This window comes from Diceros bicornis, chromosome 3 (genome assembly GCF_020826845.1).
Source record: "Diceros bicornis minor isolate mBicDic1 chromosome 3, mDicBic1.mat.cur, whole genome shotgun sequence".
NCBI lineage: Eukaryota > Metazoa > Chordata > Mammalia > Perissodactyla > Rhinocerotidae > Diceros > Diceros bicornis.
In genome coordinates, this window is record NC_080742.1 from 103,153,142 (window position 1) to 103,172,530 (window position 19,389).

At 40.5% G+C, this 19,389-nt stretch overlaps 1 protein-coding gene across 7 annotated transcripts in view; it reads left to right on the forward strand.

Annotated features, from left to right (window-relative positions):
• The window catches only part of DYNC2I1 (dynein 2 intermediate chain 1), a 66,798-nt gene that overhangs the window by 19,007 nt on the left and 28,402 nt on the right, over positions 1–19,389 (forward strand). For 4 of the 7 annotated variants that reach the window (XM_058534310.1, XM_058534317.1, XM_058534295.1 and 1 more), the window contains exons 7-12: positions 1,102–1,156; positions 3,429–3,494; positions 6,459–6,536; positions 7,170–7,389; positions 10,180–10,282; positions 18,553–18,682. In XM_058534310.1, coding sequence (XP_058390293.1) covers positions 1,102–1,156; positions 3,429–3,494; positions 6,459–6,536; positions 7,170–7,389; positions 10,180–10,282; positions 18,553–18,682 — 652 coding nt within the window. Of the gene's footprint in view, positions 1–1,101; positions 1,157–3,428; positions 3,495–6,458; positions 6,537–7,169; positions 7,390–8,958; positions 9,045–10,179; positions 10,283–18,552; positions 18,683–19,389 lie in introns of those variants that run through there. The other 3 variants (XM_058534318.1, XM_058534303.1, XM_058534326.1) reach the window with 2 other exon arrangements.

Genomic DNA, 19,389 nt, shown 5'->3' on the forward strand with positions numbered 1-19,389 from the left:
CTCATACAAAATTAGAAAATCAGTCCTCACTTTGGGGAACTTACTTGTGTGGGAGTCTCTGAATGTGTGAGACTCCCCTCTGCTGCAGACTCCACGAGCCTCAGAAGGTAGAGCATCTGCAGGTGGGCCGTGGGCACCTTTGCCTTGTGGTTCACATCCCGCAAATCCCCCACTGCCTCGTGTTTATGTCGGGACTGCAAATGGCAGAGGCTTCCTCAGTCAGTGAGGCCCCTGCCGCCCTAGTGGGAGCAAGGGCTTGTCTGCCTCTTTCCTGGGACGTTGGCTGGCCCTGCAAGAGCCTTTTCTTCACTGGTGACACTGATAATACCTATTTTGTGTGGGTTTTGTGGAGGTGACAGATTAGAGTTTGTGCGTAGACTCTCATTTTGTATATAAGCTCCAGATTTTAATGTGTTCTTTATGAGAAACATATTTGGTAATTCTTTTTCACAGATTAGCAAAACTCATGTTAAATGAGTGCTCTTACGAGTTTGAGCAAAGCCAGCGCTTAAACCTGGGGATGCCGGTTTCTAGATGGTGCTGCAGTCTGCTGGAACACACAGGGAAGCTTCTGCTCAGTCTGTGTGTCCTTTAAACCACATGCTGTTGAATTGGTGTGAATACAAGTTCTAAAAATTGACAATCAATTTGAACTTTTGAAAGCCTTAATTTTAGGTCCCAACTAATGTATAAAATATGGTTAAAAAATAGAACATATTTAAAAATAAATCTTTCTTTTGAAAATACAAATATGATATTAAATATAAAATAATATTTGGGATTGACTCTTAAAATTACAGGAATTTTCTAGAACTCTTATAAGGATATAGATTTACACACACACACACAAGTTTGTTAAAACACAGTTTTTTCTCTCTCCTGAAGATATTTTCTATTTTTGATTACTGCTGAAATAGTAAAGATATTAGGAAGTCTTTAGTATTCATAGTTCTAATAAAGCATGCTTTGGAAATTTGCCAAACTGGAACAGTTCTTAATCATATCAAATATTGATAGGAGCCGTCACTGAGATGTAAAATATTTTATTTTTTAAGTCTTCATTTAAAATTAATTTTCATTTTGATCATATTTGCTTTCTAGGCATGCAGAGAATTTAGTAAGGAACAATGGAAAAGATAAAGGCTCAAGAATGAAGGTAAGACACTTAGACTGATTTTAATATGCAGTAAGATCAGCCGTGAGTCTGTTTGCATTTCCCCTTGAAAGCAGAGCCTGAGACAAACCTTCTTTGCAGGTGGTTTATTTGAGTGGTGATTCCAGGAGGCACATAAGAGACACACTTTAGATTAAAAGACTCAAGCAGATTGAAAGTAAAAAGATGGATGAGATAAACCATCAAACAGCAGCTGTAACAGAGCTTGAGTAGCTATACTAGCGTCAGACAAATTGACTCTGAGACGGAAGGTATCGCTAGAGCTGGAGGGATGTTTCATAATGATAAAGTAATGAGCTTGGCAGGAAGATGTAACACTTACAAATGAACACGTGCCTAGCAAAAGAGCTCCAAAATATAAGAGGCAAAAACCGATGGAATTTAAGGGAGAAATAGAAAATTCAACAGTAATTGAGACTTTAGCATCCCACTTTCACTAATGGATAGAATGACAGCATTTCGTGCTAACAAATTAGACTTGGATGAAAGGGAAGAATTCCTGGAAGACGTAAACTACTGGAACTGCCTCAAGAAGACATGGGAAGTCTGAGTAGACCTGTGGTGAGTATGGATATGGCAGTGGTATTAAAAATCTTCCCACAAAGAAGCCCAGGCTCGGGTGCACTCACTGGCCAATTCTGTCAAACATTTGTTGTTAAGTGCTAACGCACGCTCATACTCCCTGTCCTTACATAATTGTTTTGTGTTCCAGATTATCTGTGTGTTTGTGATAGTGAGAATCATAATGTCTGCTGCCTTTTTCACTTAGTATTTCAGCATTTTTCCAGTCTTCATTTTTATACCATCTTCATAATTATCATCAGAATAGTCTTCATAGTGATTAATTAATAACTATAAAATGGTACACTGTGGCATTATAATTATTATCAAACTATTTTCCTAGTTTTTTTGTTTTGTTATTATTGATAATGTGACAAGCAGATTTTGGCTTCTATTATTTCTGAAGAATAATTTTTTTCTTTCTTTGGTAGTTACCTCAAACTCATGACTCTGAGACAATCATCTTTAACATTTTGTGCCATATTTTTTGTACCTCTTTATTCCATATATGTACACACAGACACATAATTTTATGTAAATTAGGCTGTATGATGTGTGTTGTTTTGATATGGGTGCATTTTATTCATTCAGTTTTGCCTGGTGGTTGGATCCTTACTATCTAGCTAGAGCCATATCGAAGGAAAAAACGTTACCCTTACAAATATTTGTTCCCATATAACCTTCTTTTCTTATATCATCTTTTACAGTCCTTTATTGATATATGTGAGGGTTTTAGATGCCTTTTTTCTGTTTTACACATGCACGCCCCATGCAGCATACTGTCTTTCCTAATTCATTGTGGAAATCTCTCCAGTTTTAACAGCAGAGATCACCCTCATACTTTTTGTGAATAAATTTCTTGTAATGGAGTTATTGGATGAAAATATGTAGTTTTTTAATGTTTTCCTTTTGTTTCCCACTTTTTTGTAAGCTCTAGGTTAGCATTGTTCACTAGAATTATAATGTGAGCCACATTGGTAATTTTAAATTTTCTCGTAGTCACATTAAAAAAGTAACACGGAAACATAACATTAATTTTAATAACATATATTGTGTAATACAATATTTCTGAAACATTATCCTTTCAACATGTAACCCGTATAAAAAATTATCAAGACATTTTCTGTTCTTTTCTTGGCAAAGGAGCAAAATATGTGATATATTTTTCCCCTGAAAGATTCCAGAAGTGATCTTGAAGATATTTGACAGCTTGTTTTGGCTTGTGGTTAGGTCGTTTATTTTATAGCATCAACACTGAATTTATCTTGGTGTAATTCTTCAGCGTTTATGGAGAACCTACAGTATCCCATAATAATCTTCTGGGCACATGGGAACTCCGTATTTTCTTTGTGGTTGACATGGTACTGTCCCATTTTATGCACAGAGTGGTTTTGGGCAGTGACATCTGAGTTGTGCCTTCCTGGTACCAGTGCCCACAGCTTTTCCCAGCTGAGGCGCAGGGCTGGTTTTATTTGCTCCTCTCACTGGCGCTGGGAAGTAGGTCCCCTTTTCTCCCCATCTCTCAGGAGAAGACCCAGGCACAGAGGTTACGATACTTGCCCCAAGTCACCCCATTCCTACACCTCAGAGGCAGGACCCGAGTCTCTGACTGCTGAGGGCAGCACCTCCGTGAGAGGTGTGGGTGGGGTCTGATCCCTCTGCTGGCTGACCCTGACTGTGCTCTGTCCTCCAGCATGGCCGCAAAGAGGGCTCTTCAGTGTGGACGCAGGCTCGAAGGCAAGAAAGTGAGGACACTGTGGTAAGGAGAGCCGGTCTTTTTGTGTCTTGTCAGTTCTGTCCACACACAGGCTTCCTCTTGCATTTCCTTGTCGAGTAGGACCACTTTATTAGGGTATTTACTGTTCCTCTTAGGCAACAGAACATTGGCATGAAGGGAGGGAAGAGATTTTAGTTTTTTTTTTTTTTTTTTTTTGTGAGGAGATCAGCCCTGAGCTAACATCCGCCAATCCTCCTCTTTTTTTGCCGAGGAAGACGGCCCTGGGCCAACATCTGTGCCTATCTTCCTCCACTTTATATGGGACGCCGCCACAACATGGCTTACCAAGCAGTGCGTCGGTGCGCGCCCGGGATCCGAACCAGCGAACCCCGGGCCGCCGTAGCGGAGCGCGCGCACTTAACCGCTTGCGCCACAGGGCCGGCCCCGAGATTTTAGTTTTAATGTGATGTTTCTACTCACTCTTGTTTGAGACCCCTCGGTTGTGTTGAAGGCAGTCTTGGCGATGGGGCTGGAAGGAGGTGACTGGCTTGTCGTGCACGCTGTCAGGTGCCGCAGCCATCCTCTGCGTGGAAGACAGTGGAAGCGTTTGCAAAGAGCTCGCAGGGAAGAGGCTCAGGTCGAGTGAATAGCCAGCCTTCTCATCGTTGCTCTGCGTTTAAATTCAAGATGTGTGTGGAGAAATAGAGACATCACAAAAGACATGATTCAAACCATTGTCAGTGAGAAATATTCAAGGTAACAGATGATTTTCAGAAATATCTGTTATTCTGAGAGAGTTCAAGGAGATGGCACTATTCTCTTTTAAGAAAGGATCATTGATTCTCTGAGGACTTCTTTCCAAAACTGATTGGTAAGTCAGAAGGCCCTCTGCTTAATGCCGCTGAGGGAGGGACGGTTGAGCTTCTGCCGATAACACCTTCTTGTCATCGTCCCCAGCTGCATTAAGAGGTGATGTGCTGACCCTGTCCTCCCCTGGCGGAGAGCTGGCACACTACAGACGCTGTGTTTGTTGAATGGATGGATTGTGTGGGATGTGGGGCAGAGTCACTGGGGTCTAGTGAGGTTGAACGTGAGTCAGCAGTGCGATGCTGGGAGTTTTGTTTAAAACTCCTGTACAACGTTTGTTTTTGTTTCTTTTATCAATCAGCAAGTCTCCTATTTGTTGGTGCAATATATGTAGTATGTGTCATTCACTATAATGTACGTGACTTTATATGACAGTGTGCCAAAAGGACCTTTTTTATGGGGCACTTTTTCCTGTAAAGTATTTGCTCAAAATAACTCTTCCCCAACCTGCAGGTGATGAAGTATGCTAAATAATCCTCTCAGTCCTGTGGGCAGACAGGAATTTGTTTGTATCTGGAAAGTCAGAACTGAATATCCACTTGTGAGGAGCAGCTGGACGTCTTTCTGGCATAAGTCGTTGATTTTATAGTGCTGTTGACTGCATGGCAGTTCACCAACTTCTGGAGATAGAAGATGACTCTTCCAGTTGGCAGATGCATCGCTGAGTGCTTCCCGACCTCTTTTCTGAGCTCCAAGTCTGTCAGTCCACCTTCTCCGGAATGTTCCACCCTTCCTCCTCACACTCACCGCATCCAGCTGTGCTGACGTTTCTGCTTCCCGTCCCCAAGTTCACTGTCCCTCCCCCATCCCTGTACTGATCGATGGCACTGACATCTGCCCAGTTTTTAGTCTGAAAACCTGGGAGTCTTCTCCTCCTTGTCCCGGAGCCCGGGTCACCGTCCCTCGTCAGGGTTCTCACAGCGGCCGGTTCACCAGCGTCTCGAGTCTAGCCTCTTCTTGTCTGCACCCAAGTCCATCCTGCCTGCGGGCACCAGAGGATCTTGGGGACAGGCGCGTTTTGTTTCCCCTCCTTCGGGGTAGAAATTGAAGCCCCTTTGACGAACGTGCGGTGTGTGAGAGGAGCTGCTTAGGTTTGAACACGGGTGTGGTATAATCAGAACTCCGAGAGGACGGGAGCAGACCTGGCAGGGACGGGGGTGGAGAGGAGGTCAGGCCTGGAGAGATGCTGGAGTTCTGCTCTCAGGTGGGGGTGAGTGTGGGGCCTGGAGGGCTCCCAATACGTGGGCTTCTGTGATACAGAGGTGCTGTATTGCCAGTGAATAGGGCATGGGAGAGCAGATATGGATAAGAGGAGGAGCAGCTTTTGGAGGAAAATATGAGATTTCCAAACATATATTTCGTTTCTGCTACCCTCTTAGCCTGGAAACCTGGAATGTGTTTCTACTTGGTTTTCCGGTAACCTCTTACTCATCCTTAAGACTCAGACGAGGATGGCCTTAGGGTGGTCTATGCAGCCTCCCCAGACCTCCAGAGCACAACTGAGCACGCCTCCCACTGCAAGACTTAGAGAATCCCTCTGTTTATCCCCAGATTATGGGTGATAAAATTCAGGCTTGGAGTGGTCAAGTGATGACCAAGGCACTCCAATACTAATGGGAAGCCAGGACCGGAGCAGCCTGTCTCCCCTAAATGAAAGGGGCAGGGCTGTGCTGAGTGAGAACTTCATAGCCTGAGACCTCGCCGTTGATATTTCAGCCATTGGAGCATGTGGCGGTTCAGACAGGACCTGGCTGGCGTGTACTCGAGCACACTTGTCTGTGCATCTGTTCTTAGTGGTGGACATGTGGGGATATGTTCATGGGTAAGGAGTGAAGTAGGGAGAGGCATTGCTGGAAGTTTGGAAGTGATTTGTATAACGCTTTTTTTTGTAAGCCATCAGAATTATAGCGGTTTCTCAAAAAGAATATGTCTCTTAACTGTTTTCTCTTTTTGGTCATACTTAAAAGATAGCAGGGTGTTTCTTAAAGAATTTGAAATTAGGTTATGTTGGTTTTATAAATACTTACATTTTTAAATTACGACATCAAATGAATCTCAGAAAACATGTATTTTCCCACTCTATTTGCAAGATTCAGATTTGTGATTGAATTTTTTTATGTGTTTGATTTTTACCTCTAGGAAATCGAAAAGGAAGACATTGATTTAGGAAATGCTGGAGCTGATGAATATATAGCGAGTTTTGAAGATGATTGTGAAGTATGTATAAAAGTTAAAATTTTTCTCGGCTCAAAAATAATTTGTTTTTAACATCAGCTTAAGTGTAGTAACTTAATAGCTTTTTTCTCTTTTTTTTGTTTATTACTTTTAATACTCCATATCTGTTTGATTTAGATCTGTTACCTTTAAAAGATTTGCTGTACTTCTACCAATATGATATAATTAAATGATTTTACCATTTAACCCATTTTTAAGTGTACTGCATTCAAATGTATGTATATGCATGTGTATATGTATACGTGTATGCGTGTACACGTGTATATGTATATGCATGTGTGTGCATGTGTATGTATTAGAGTATATTAGAGTATGTATATTTCTATACACATACACTTTCACATTCTCAGCACAGAAATGTTTGCACATTATTGTTATTAAGAGCTCTTAGTCTACGTAGTTCTATAAGTGTGGTTCATTTTTAGAGAAACAAATGCAGCAGTTTATACAAATTTATAATTCAATGACATTAAAATCAGCAAACTATGAGAATCTTTCTTAGACATAATGAGGAATTTGTCTATTTTAAATTGTGAATTGTATGTTTTGTTCTGTATGAATGTTCTTAAAGTCAGTTTGTCTTGAAGGTTCCAAAAAACGTTATTTTGTTTGTAGGACTACGAAGATGACTTTGAGGTTTGTGATGGAGATGATGATGATAGCACTAATGAGCCGGAATCAAGAGAAAAAATCGAAGAGCTTCCTCTAGCCAGAAAAAGGGAGATACAAGAAATTCAAAAGGCCATCAATGCAGAAAATGAAAGGATTGGCGAGTTGTCTTTGAAACTGTTTCAGAAGCAGGGAAGAGTAGAATGTGAAAGGGCCTCCGGGCTGGGTATGTGAGTAAGTGCTGATGTGTCAACGCTCTCAGGACACTGGGCACTGAAGCCCCACAGATGTGTTATGGGTGGAATGGTTCTAATCAGGGGGCAGTCAGGGAAGCATTTCACGCTCCTGTGATGATGCTTAGGCACTCAGAGACACTGATGACGTGTTAAGGATTCCCTCATGGAAAGAAGCTGCAGTAGCTTCTCTGCACAGCGCCTGGGCCAGGGTGGCTGTGAGCACATGTCATTCTGGAGACCCTCGAGCAGGAGTCACCAGGCCTGGGTGCAGCCATGTGCATTTGTCTTGTTGTCTGTCTGCCCCGTCCGAGGCACGTGCTCTTGTGTTTCTGACGCCACTGTCCTTGAATTTCCACAAAGGAAAGTGACGCTGTCAGCAGGAGGCTCAGAAGTGTCAGCAGATGAGAGCCATCGTGCGGCGGCAGGCCCCGGGCCAGGCGGTGCTAGTTTCAGGCTTGTGGCCCATGGAGAGTGTTCTCAAGAGCAGGCCTAAGTGAGGCTTTCTTTCCAGGGCTTTTCTTTATGAGATTAGAAATGCATTTTGCTTAGAAATTCTTGGCATCTGGATATGATAAAGTTACTTGTAAGAGTAGGAATAAATATTATAAAAACACTTAAACGGAAAACTGACATGCTGATAAAAAATTGGCGCTAAAAAAATAGCACAAAAGGTCAAATAAGACAATATTAAAAATATTATTGGACGATATCAGCTGGGGAGTGCTGATATATAGAATATTCTCTAAATATATAGCTAAAAAATTGTCCTTGAAGCCAGGGGTGGCTGTCCTGTGGTGGTGGTATCTAGCAAGAGCCCGCACTTGTGATTTTTCACCGTGGAGCGGAGGTGCACACGAGGAGGTTTTTGTCAGAGCTTCCACAGCTTGCCTGTTGTGGAGTTGCTGGGGAGTGTGCAAGATTTTATTCTGAAGCCTGGTTTTCTTAGCAGATTTTTGAATAACACTTTTTTTTTTTATTATTCGTGTCCTACATTGTGGTGAGCATTATATCCTTTAGTAGCCTGATTTATAAGATTAGAATTTACAACCCCCAATATTAGGCATTATTTTTTGTTATATTTTTTATTTGAAGGAATTATTCACTCGGATATACATCGCTATGCAGATAGTGTTAGAGTGGCGCTCTGGCCCCATTTAATGTGGAGCAAGCAGAGGCAGGCAGAGTATTAATGTCATCACTCTGTGGCTCTGTCACTTACTGGCTGTGTGACCTTGGGCAGTTACTTACCCTCTCTGTACCTCTGTTTCCTTATCTGTAAAATAAGGATAAGGCATTCTTTAGGGTTGTTGTGAGGATTAATTAAATAAGCTAATACATGTGAAGTGCTTAAAAGAGTTTCAGGCACATACTAAGCGTAATGAATGTGAGTTATTAGTTAATCGCCATCGTCTAGTAGCTGGTAGAGAGCATTGTTTTTTTTTTTTTGTATCCTATGTGGCCTGCCCCAGCCGTCATGGTATTATTTTTATGCAACACCCTGCTGCACCTTCTGGTGACTGGCCTATTTGGTTATAAACTGCACACCTCTCCTTTTTCAGGGCAAGAGGAAACCATTTGATAATAACTTTTTCCAGCGCACTAAGTTACGCCATGGTATTTGAAAGAGTTCATGTGCCTCCAAAAGGTAAATCATTTACTTGGTCAGTAAATAAGTATTTCCTGGGTGCTGACACCTGGCACATGCGAGCCCTGCTCTAGGGGTGTCTTTATTCTAGTCTTAATCCTGTGACTTTAAACACTGGCCAGTTTCCTCATTTTAAAGCTGGAACAATATTCGAAAGTTATCTCTTAGTATTTATATGGGGCTTTACAGCTGGCAGAATACTTCTCATGAACACGACCTGCTTTAATCCTCATAACAGTCTTGTGTGGTAGACGTTCTGACAAGTGAGGAAATGGAGGTGCACAGATGGACAGCCTGCTCACAGTCACAGAGCAAGTAATGGCAGAACTGGGCCTTGAACTCGGGTCTTCCAGCCCAGATCTGGGTGTTCCTTCTGTCCTGCTGGCCTTGTGGATTTGATAAAACTGTAGGAAGGCTGGATTGCTCATGCTCTTTTGATGAGTTCAAACACATATCCAAAGGGAATGAGAAGATAGATCAAGATACAATTAAATAAATACATACACAAATATGTGGGTAAATCCGTACAGGAAGCCACAGGAAGCCCCGCCTCCGGGGGGAGGCGAAGTGAGGACTGTCCTGTCTGCAGGAGGGTGGTGAGTGGAGCTGTTCGTTGTGATAGAAGCCTTTTAAGCCAGTGCTGTAACTGCTCACCAGTCTGCCCACATCTCTGCACACTGTGAAGTCTCTGATGAAATGCACGCCTGCATTGCCATTGTTTTCTGTCTTTGACATAGTGAATGACTGCTCCAGTATTAACTTGTGTCTGTTTCTGTGTTTTAGCTATTTTGTATATTCATGTCCCAATTCCCTTACTAGAGGATAAATTTTTTTGGAGGGGGGATGGGGAAAGTGAGGTGGGAGCGTAAGACTGTATCTTATATGAATTATTAAATATTTCTGAAAATTTTAATAGTGTGATTGGCACATACACAGTAAATTTTGCTTTGTTGCCTGAAGGTTTTAGATGAAATAAGCAGAAGCAGATCGTGGAAGACTGTCATTGTTATCATTAGCTGTGTGTAAAGACCTTATTGAGTATCATTGTTATATATGCTTCCAATTGTTCTACTTTTGATTTTTTTGCTTGAAAGAAATATTTCAGTTTCAGAAAAATAGATTTTTTTTCGTACAGATGCAAACAATTCCCCTTCCAGAGCCCCTGTTTGTGGAATTTTTGTGGATTTTGCAAGAGCCTCACACCGTCAAAGGAGTCGGACTCAGGCCTTTAAGCAAAAGTAGGTGTGTTGGGAAATTTGTGAAAGGTATTATGGAGTTTTAATATACTTTCCTTCAACATACTTTAAAAAAATAGCTTTGCATTTTATTTTCACTGCTGACTGTTTAGGTGCATTCTTTAATTTGTACTACATTTCTTGGTGTTCACCTATCCTGTTAATAGTGCAGTTGTGTGCGCTGCTGTTCACTAGATTCTGGAGTTACCCTGGGAGTCACACCCTGTTTGAGCTGAGGCAGAATCATGATCACACATTCACAAAGCTGGTGGCTGGAAGCCCGCGTCAGCAGAGAGTGGCCTGGCCCACGCTGCGTCTGTGTGTCGCTCCTGCTCGAGGTGCAGTTAGTGTCACTCAGCGCTGGGACAGCCCTGCAGGCTGGGTGTTGCTGTCTGTTTTCAGATGAGGACGTGCTGGAGGAATTCGTAGTGGTCAAGAGTGCTACAGTCAGTAACACTTGTGAAGTGCTTATTTTTCTTACGAGCCCTGTGCACTGTACTTTCCCAAGTGGAATTACCTCCGTAGGTCCTCACAGCCCCATTTATAGATGAGGAAGGGAGGCTCGAGGGCGACGTCTGGGGAATGTGGAGCTGAGCTTTGAACTCAGGGCTACCAGACGTCAAAGTCCACCTTCCAGTTACCGTAAGTTTAGGAATTTATGAGAGTCAAAGATAGAGTCTGCAGTTAAGGGTGTACCGTGTGAAACCCAAATAAGATTTAGGAGTAAGTGTAAATGTTAAACTTGTTTTTAACAAGTGGGTTTAAAATCCATCATATCATCTAGCTCAGTCCATGGCCTAGTAAGAACTCAGTAAATTTTGCTAAATGAACAGATAAATCATTAATAATAAAAATAACAATTTTCACAGCATTTTTGTTGTCCTTATATTTTGGGCCTCCTGTTGAGATGGTAAAACCAGTTTCTGCCACTATGGCTAGGGTTTTTTTTTTTTTTTTAACCTAATTCAAGTCTCAGAAACTACGTATGGTTTAACACAATTTTTGTAAACTCAGAAACAATCAAAACCACATAGTATGTTTAAGCATGTATAATATGAGATAAAATTATATTTTAAAAAGCAAGAAAATGGTAATTACCAAATTCCGGGTAGTGCTTGTCGTGAAAGGGCCCTGAGTGGGTACAGGTTGTCGGTCTTTTTCTGGTTCTGGTCTTGGGCCCTGGGTCCCAGGATGTTAACTGTATTATGATATGTAAAGTGTAAGTATATTACATGAATTATTTTGAATCAAAAATTATATTAAAGGTTTTAAAAGAAAAATTTAAAAATTTAAAAGCTGAAACATGAATGGATTGATGATAAATGAGAATCAAAAGTTTTTGAGGAAAATATAGGAGTACTTTATAGGATCATGGGTGGGTCCTGTCATTTATATCTCTGTGTGTTGTAAGGAAATAAGGTACAAAGAAGAAAAATGTAAACTGTTGAGCACTTGTGCTAGATGTAAATTTAGTAAATTAATTAGAAATTTGGGGGAAAATAGATACCTGCTTCACAGTATACCGAAGATAAATTCAGATGGAGTGAAAAGATAAATGAATAAAAGAGTATAGGTAATATAAGTGACTATTTCAGTGATAGGAAAGGACTTTCTAAGAATAAAAGCAAATAAAAAATAAAATATTAAATTTCTATAAGGTACAGTAGTCCATGAATTTGACAAAATTTAAAGGTAATTAACCACTTGAGAAAACATATTTGCAAAATGATAGAGGTTTACTATCCCTATTGCATAAAATGTTTTTATAATTTAGTAAGCAAAGCTAAATATCCCTAGTTAAAAATGGGCAGAGGTCATGTAAGCCTGGAGATCCAGGCAGTGACACAGAAACTGAATGAGTGTTTAAACACAAGGCTGTGATGCCGGGGGTTATCACACAGGTGTTGGGAAGGCTGAGGAGCTAAGCAGGGGCAGGAGGCAGCCTGCTCCTCAGCCAGACAGAGAGTGGGGACCAGCCGCCCAAGCGAGGGAGGGAGAGAAACAGTGTGTTACTCTCTCTTATCTGCTTCCCTGGACCTTCCCCCAGAGGGACCCCGGGTGGTAAGACACACAGCTAATACCCAGTAGAAGAAATTAGGCTGTCAGTGAATATGTGAAAATACGTCCTACTAAAAGCAACTGTAAAAGCTGGATTAAAAAAAAAAGCTGATCGAAGCCACTGAGAGAAACCAAGACAGCCAGGACTTGAGACCAAGGTACTGGAGAGACAGGACACGTCCAGATGATCCCCACATTCCACCCCAGGGACTTGCTGCTGTCTTTCCCAAGGCAGACCTTAAACAGAAAGTGGTGGCCTAGAACTTGTGACATTATCACAGGGCTGGAGAGACAAACATTCCAGTTTCCCTGATAACAATCCCAGGCTGTAGTTGAGACCTGTGCTCTAGGAAAAGGGTGCTTCATCTAGGAAAAGGGCAAATCAGAAGTGGACCAGATCTCACAAACCCCGAAACCGAGCCCCGCTTAGCTCAGTGTGATCTGCCTGTGCTCTGCCTCCCAGGAGAAAAGTAAATATTTTTTGGAGAAAAATGACAGTATTCAGAGTTTCTACAATTTTTCCTATCCAGTGCTTGATATTCAATAAATTACTAGGCGTACTAGGAATTAGAATCAAATAACCAAAAACTAAGAGAAAAAACAAAGAGTAGTAATAGACCTGTATGTGATCTTGATAGTGCAGTTATCAGTTATGGATTTTGTAATAGTGATGAGTAATATGTTGAAGAAAACAGATGTAAAAAGATGAATTTCAACACAACACTGAAATCTATGAGAGAATCAAGGAAATTCTGGAACCCTCCCCACAAAATAAACTGAAATGAAGATTTCAGTAGATAAGTTTAATAGCAAGTTACTAGAGATGATAAGATTAATGAACTAGAAGAGAGGACAGTAGAAGATGTTCAGACTGAAGCACAGAGATAAAGAAGGATGGAAGTATACAGAAAATACTGTAAGAGATGTGTGAGAATGAGAACAAAAATAACCTAACATATGTATAAGTAGCATTGCAGAAAGAGAAGAGAAAGATTGGGGCAGAAGCAATGTTTGAACACATATTGCCTGGGAACTTTTCAAAAGTGATGAAAGCTGTCAAACTACAACTTAAAGAGACTCAAGAAGGATAAATACAAATACCAAAAATATAAACAGAGTTCATCTAGACACCATATACTCAAACTGCTGAAACCAGAGATAGAGAAAAAAATCTTAAAAACAGCTGGAGTGGGGTGGGGAAGACCCATTACCTTAAAAGGAGTCACAGTAAGACTTAAAGCTAAATGTTCAAAGGAAACAGTGTAAACCAGAGACAATGACAAATATGTTTAAAATGCTGAAAAAAAATTACTGCTAAGAATTTGTACCTAGTAAATAATATTCTTTAAAATGAAAGCAAAACGTAGCCATTTTCAGACCCACAAAAGCCATGAGGACTCATTGCCAGCAGACCTACACTAAAAGAAACAGTTAAAGGAGTTTTTCAGGCAGAAGGAAATTGACCCCAGATGAAAACACAGAAACCTGAAGGAAACAGTGGCGAAGGGAAGGATCAGTGTGTGGTGAATAGGAATTAATGCTGACTGCAAAAAGCAGTAACAGTAACATCTTCTGGGATTTAAATGTATTTGAAATTAAATTACTTCACAATGTAGTACAGTCATGCACCCCATAACAACGTTTCAGTCAATGATGGACTGGATATATGATGTTGATCCCATAAGATTAGTACCATAGGTGTGTAGTGGGCTATACCATCTAGGTTTGTGTAAGTACACTCTATGATGTTTGCACAACCATGAAGTCGCCTAACAACGCATTTCTCAGAATGTGTCCTCCTTGTTAAGTGACACGTGACTGTATAAGAATTGGGGCAGAGGAAGGGGGGCTAATAAATTATGTAAGGTCCTGTCAGGAAGAGGTGAAAGTACTTAATATAAGGTAGATTTTAAGAGATCAGGAATGCATGTTGAAATATCTAGGGTAACCATTAAGAGATAGTGCAAAAAATTTATATCTAAGAAGACAGTGGAGGAGTAAATGGAATAATAAAAAAATACATGGTTAATCAAAAAGTAGGCAAGAAAGGTGAAACGTAGGAACAAAGGACCTATGGAACAAATAGAAAACAACAGGAATATGGTGGATTAAACCGGAATCTATCAGTAATTACATTCTATGTTAACAGACTAAACAATTCAATTGAAAGAGAAAGATTGTACCACTGGAGAAAAAATAATTCAAGTATATGTTACTTTCAAGAGACAAACCTTATATATTAGGACATAGAAAGGCTGAAAATAAAAGGATGGAAAAAAATATACCAAGCAAATAGTAACCAAAATAATGCTGATGTCACTAATATCAGACGAAGAAAACTTGAAACCAATAAGATTACTGGAAATTAAGTCACTTCATAAGGATAAAAGGGTCAGTTCAACAGATCAATCTAACAGTCCTCCTCTGTATGAACCCAATACTAGAGTTACAAAATATGTAAAGCAAAACGTGACAGAACTAAAAGGAGAAAGACATTTACAAACACAGATGGAGATTTTTAACATACCCCTCTTAGTAGCTGATAGAAATTTAGTGGGGACAAAAATTTAGTGGAGATATATAAGATTTGAACAATGTGGTTAACAAACTACACCTAACATACATTGAAAATTATGCCCAGCGACTGCAATATCCATATTCTTTTCAAGTACACATGGAACTTTTCTCAAAAAGATCATATGCTGTGGACATGGGATTGAAATGATAGAGTATGTTTTCTGACCACAGTGGAATTAAGCTAGAAATTAATAATACAAAGGTAATTAGAAAATTCCCAAAAGTTTGAAAATTAAGTAGTATATTTTTTAATAAACTGAGTCAAAGAAGAAATCACACGTAATTAGAACCTGTTTTTTAACAGTGGTAATGAAAATCAGCATTTGAAAACCTGTGGGATGCAGCTAAAGCTATACTAAGGGACATATTAGAAAAGAAAAAGGCTGAAAATTGGTGGTCTAAACATCTATCTCAAGAGACCAGAAAAAGAAGAGTAAGTTAGAAATTAAAAGGAATCAAATAATAAAAGAGGAGAAATCTATAAAATTGAAGGAATTCACAATAAATTCAACAGAGCCAAAATTGATTCTTTGAAAACATTAATAAAATTTATATACCCCTAGGAAGTCTGACCAAGGGATAAAAAGAGAGAAAGCAAGACACAAGTAATAAATGGCAAGAATGAAAACAGGGACACTACTACAGATCTCACGAACATTAAAAATATAATAAGATGGTATTATGAACAACTTTATGTCAATAAAAATTTAAATGAATCAGCTCTTGGGAAACACAGCTTATCACAGTAGATTCAAGAAGCAGTAGAAAAGTTGAATTGTTCTATATCGATTAAGTATATTTTAATACATAAATAACCTTCCCACAGATTAAACTACAGGTGTAGATGGTTTGTCCATTAAAGGCTTCGAAACGTTTGAGGAAGAAATAACTCCTGGCTTCACGAATTCCAGAGACTAGAATAAGAAGCCACACTTTCCAACCTGTTTTGTGAGGCTAGCCAAACTTTGATACCAAAATTTAATAAGGACTTTAGAAGAGAGAATTATAGATCAATATTTCTTATAAATGTATACACAAATATCCTTAATAAAACATTAGCAAATTGAATCCAATGGTACCTAAAAAGAGTAATACCTAATAATTAGGAATGCAAGGTTGGTTTAACATTGAAAAGTTAATCCATGTTATTCATTACCTTAATAGAATAAAGGAGAAAAACTATATAGTCATCTTAATAGATGCAGAAAAAAAAAATTCAGTACTCATTCATGATAAAAATTCTTAGCAAACTAGGACTAAAGGGAACTTGCTTTATCTGATAAAGCATATCTACCAAAATTCTACAACTAACATTATACGTGCTGGTGAAAAGCTTTTCCTTTCAGATCTGGAATGAGCCATGGATGTCTACCATCATCACTTCTATACAACATAGTAAAAGATCCCAGCCAGTGCAATAAGGCAGGAAAAAGGAAAGTTGTAAGGATTAGAAAGAAAAAAACAAAACAATGATTTATTATTCAATGCAACATAAATATGTACATAGAAATTTTTAAAATCTACTGATAAGCTTTTAGAATTTATGAATAAATGTGAATAATGAATGAATTTATCAGAGATGCTAAATAAAAAGTCAATATACAATAATCAATTGTGTTTCTGTATACTAGCAACTAAAAAATATTAAAATGTCACCATTTACAATAGGATTAGGATGAATGTAATGCAAGATGTACAAGACCCCAACATAGAAAACTTATAAACATTATTGAAATTCAAGAAGACCTAAATAAATGGGTGGCATATCATGTTCGTGAATTGAAAGTCTTAATATAGCAAAAATATCAGTTTCTCTCAAAGAGATACAATGGTATTCCAATAAAAATCTCAGCAGGGTGTGTGTGTGTGTGTGTGTGTGTGTGTGTGTGTGTAAATTAACATGCTGATTTTAAAACTTATGTGGAAATGCAAAGGGTCAAGAGTAGTGCAGACAGTCTTGACGAAGAAAAGATTATAAGACTTAAGCTCAGATATCAAGATTTATTGTAAAGCTACAGTAATTAAAACTGTGTTCTTGTCACATGGATAGTCAGAGACACCAGTGTACAGAGTCGATTCCAGAGGCAGGTTTGAATGTAGGCCACCTGATTGAGGCATTGCCACTGCAGTGTAGTGGAGAAAGGCTGATCTTTTGGTGAGTGATGCTGGAACAATCAGGTATGTATGGAAACAAGGACCCTGAACCCCTACCTCACACCACCCACAATCAGTGAGCGACCATGGAAAGTGGTAGGGTTCATGTGTTGGAGGTGCCATGTGGTTGAAGAAATTTTGCAGATGTAGGACTGGAGGTAAAAAGTTGGGGCCCAGCCCTGGTGGCCTAGTGGTTGAGTTTGGTGCGCTCTGCTTCGGCTGCTTGGGTTTGGTTTCCAGGCGTGGACCTATACCACTTGTCTGTCAGTGGCCGTGCTGTGGCGGTAGCTCACATACAAAATGAGGAAGATTGGCAACAGATGTTAGCTCAGGGCAAATCTTCCTCAGCAAAAAAAAAAAAAAGTTGGAAAGATAGGCGATGGTGTTCAGAGAATCTTATGGGAAGGTGGCAGTTATTGTAAAGACCCTGAGAGTGAGTGGAAAAGGAAGGGGAGAGCAAATCAATTTATCAAGATGCCTGAATGTTGGAAGGATCATTCACTCACTCATTCAACACATACTGCTTGAGCACCAGGTATGCGGAAATCATAGTAAATGAAAGACATAAAACTTGCTGCTCGTGCAGGGCTGTGCAGGGCTTATATTCCAGTGGGGGGTGACACACAGGGAATACAGGGACTGATCCCTGGGTGTCTGGAAGAAAAGGAGAGACCAGTTCAGGCAATTTGTGAGGCCAGAGGAAAACCAAGGGCACGCAGTGTTTTGGAAGCCTTATCGGGGAAGAGGGGCAGACAGTGGTGTCAGATGCTGCTGTGGTCAAGTCCTATGGGAAACAGGTCTCTCATAGCCTCAAGAAGAGTGGGCTGAAAAGGGAGGCACCCCTGACAAGCCGTGTTGTCTGGCTCCGGCCCAGGTGACGTCACAAAAATGGAATCCTTCTAGTCAAGACATCAATTCATGAGATAAAGTGAATTGCTCTCCATGAAAATTCTAGGCGTACATACATTATAGCTTTATTTTGTGTTAACCTCAGGTGCGCTGAATTAGAATAATCAAAAATTTGGTTCAAGGTACCCTGACATTGTTCGTCCATGGGTGACTGTCTTTTTTTTGTGTGTGTGAGGAAGATCAGCCCTGAGCTAAGATCCATGCCAATCCTCCTCTTTTTGCTGAGGAAGACTGGCCCTGAGCTAACATCCGTGCTCATCTTTCTCCACTTTATGTGGGATGCTGCCACATAAAGTGGAGAAACTTTGGCCTGACAAGCAGTGTGTCTGCGCGCCCGGGATCCGAACCGAGGCCATCAGCAGCGGAGCGCGCACACTTAACCACTACGCTGTGGGGCTGGCACCAATGGGTGACTGTCTTATTTTTAACTGTTAAATGACTCAGACTCACACCCAAACAGAAGTTGGGTCCTTGATGACAACCTACATCTGATCATCAGGTTTCTACACTTTCCCTATATTTCCCTTGTATATTGTTCATTTTAACTTTTCTCTTGTTTCCAATTTATTTTGAAGGACTCGCAGCACAAAACTGCTTCGGCTTATTGACTTAGATTTTTCATACACTCTGTCTATCCTGGATCTACCACCAGTAAATGAATATGACATGTATATCAGAAACTTTGGGAAAAAAAATACCAAGCAGGTTAGTACAAGGAGTCTTAACTAAGTGACACAATGCAAGTAAAGTACAATGAGGTGAATTTATGCCATGTACCGTATCTTCTGGAAGGTTAGCCCTTGGGACTGATGTGTGGAGGATATAGGCTTGAGGAAAAAGGGAACCCCTCACGTGGTGCTGGTTGGGCTGGAGAAATTATGCACATGTTCACAGATGCTCCCAAGGCTCTTGAGCAGGGATGGATGGCCCATGTGGATGGAATGGGGCACACTGCCAGACTCTGAGGACAGCTTCTTGAAGAGCAGATGATTTATTGAAAGTCGAGCAGAAGGCCACATTTGGATCCCTTGCTCGGGATCCTGGTGAGGGTGCAGCAGCCCTACACATCTGCATGAAATCCTACAATGCAAAGGTCTCCAAGCACTGCCCACACAGTGCTTCCTGGACTCCCTATGGTCTGGACTCACCTTTGTATCCATCTATCTGCTCCATTCTGCCCCCCGACCCACAGGTCCCTCAGTGTGCCAGGCCCTCCCTCATCCACCTGTGTTTCTCTGTTACCTTTTAGGCCCTCCCTCATCCACCTGTGTTTCTCTGTTACCTTCTAGGCCCTCCCTCATCCACCTGTGTTTCTCTGTTACCTTCTAGGCCCTCCCTCATCCACCTGTGTTTCTCTGTTACCTTCCATGTCCCTTCTGATCCACCTGTGTTTCTCTCTTACCTCGCTTATG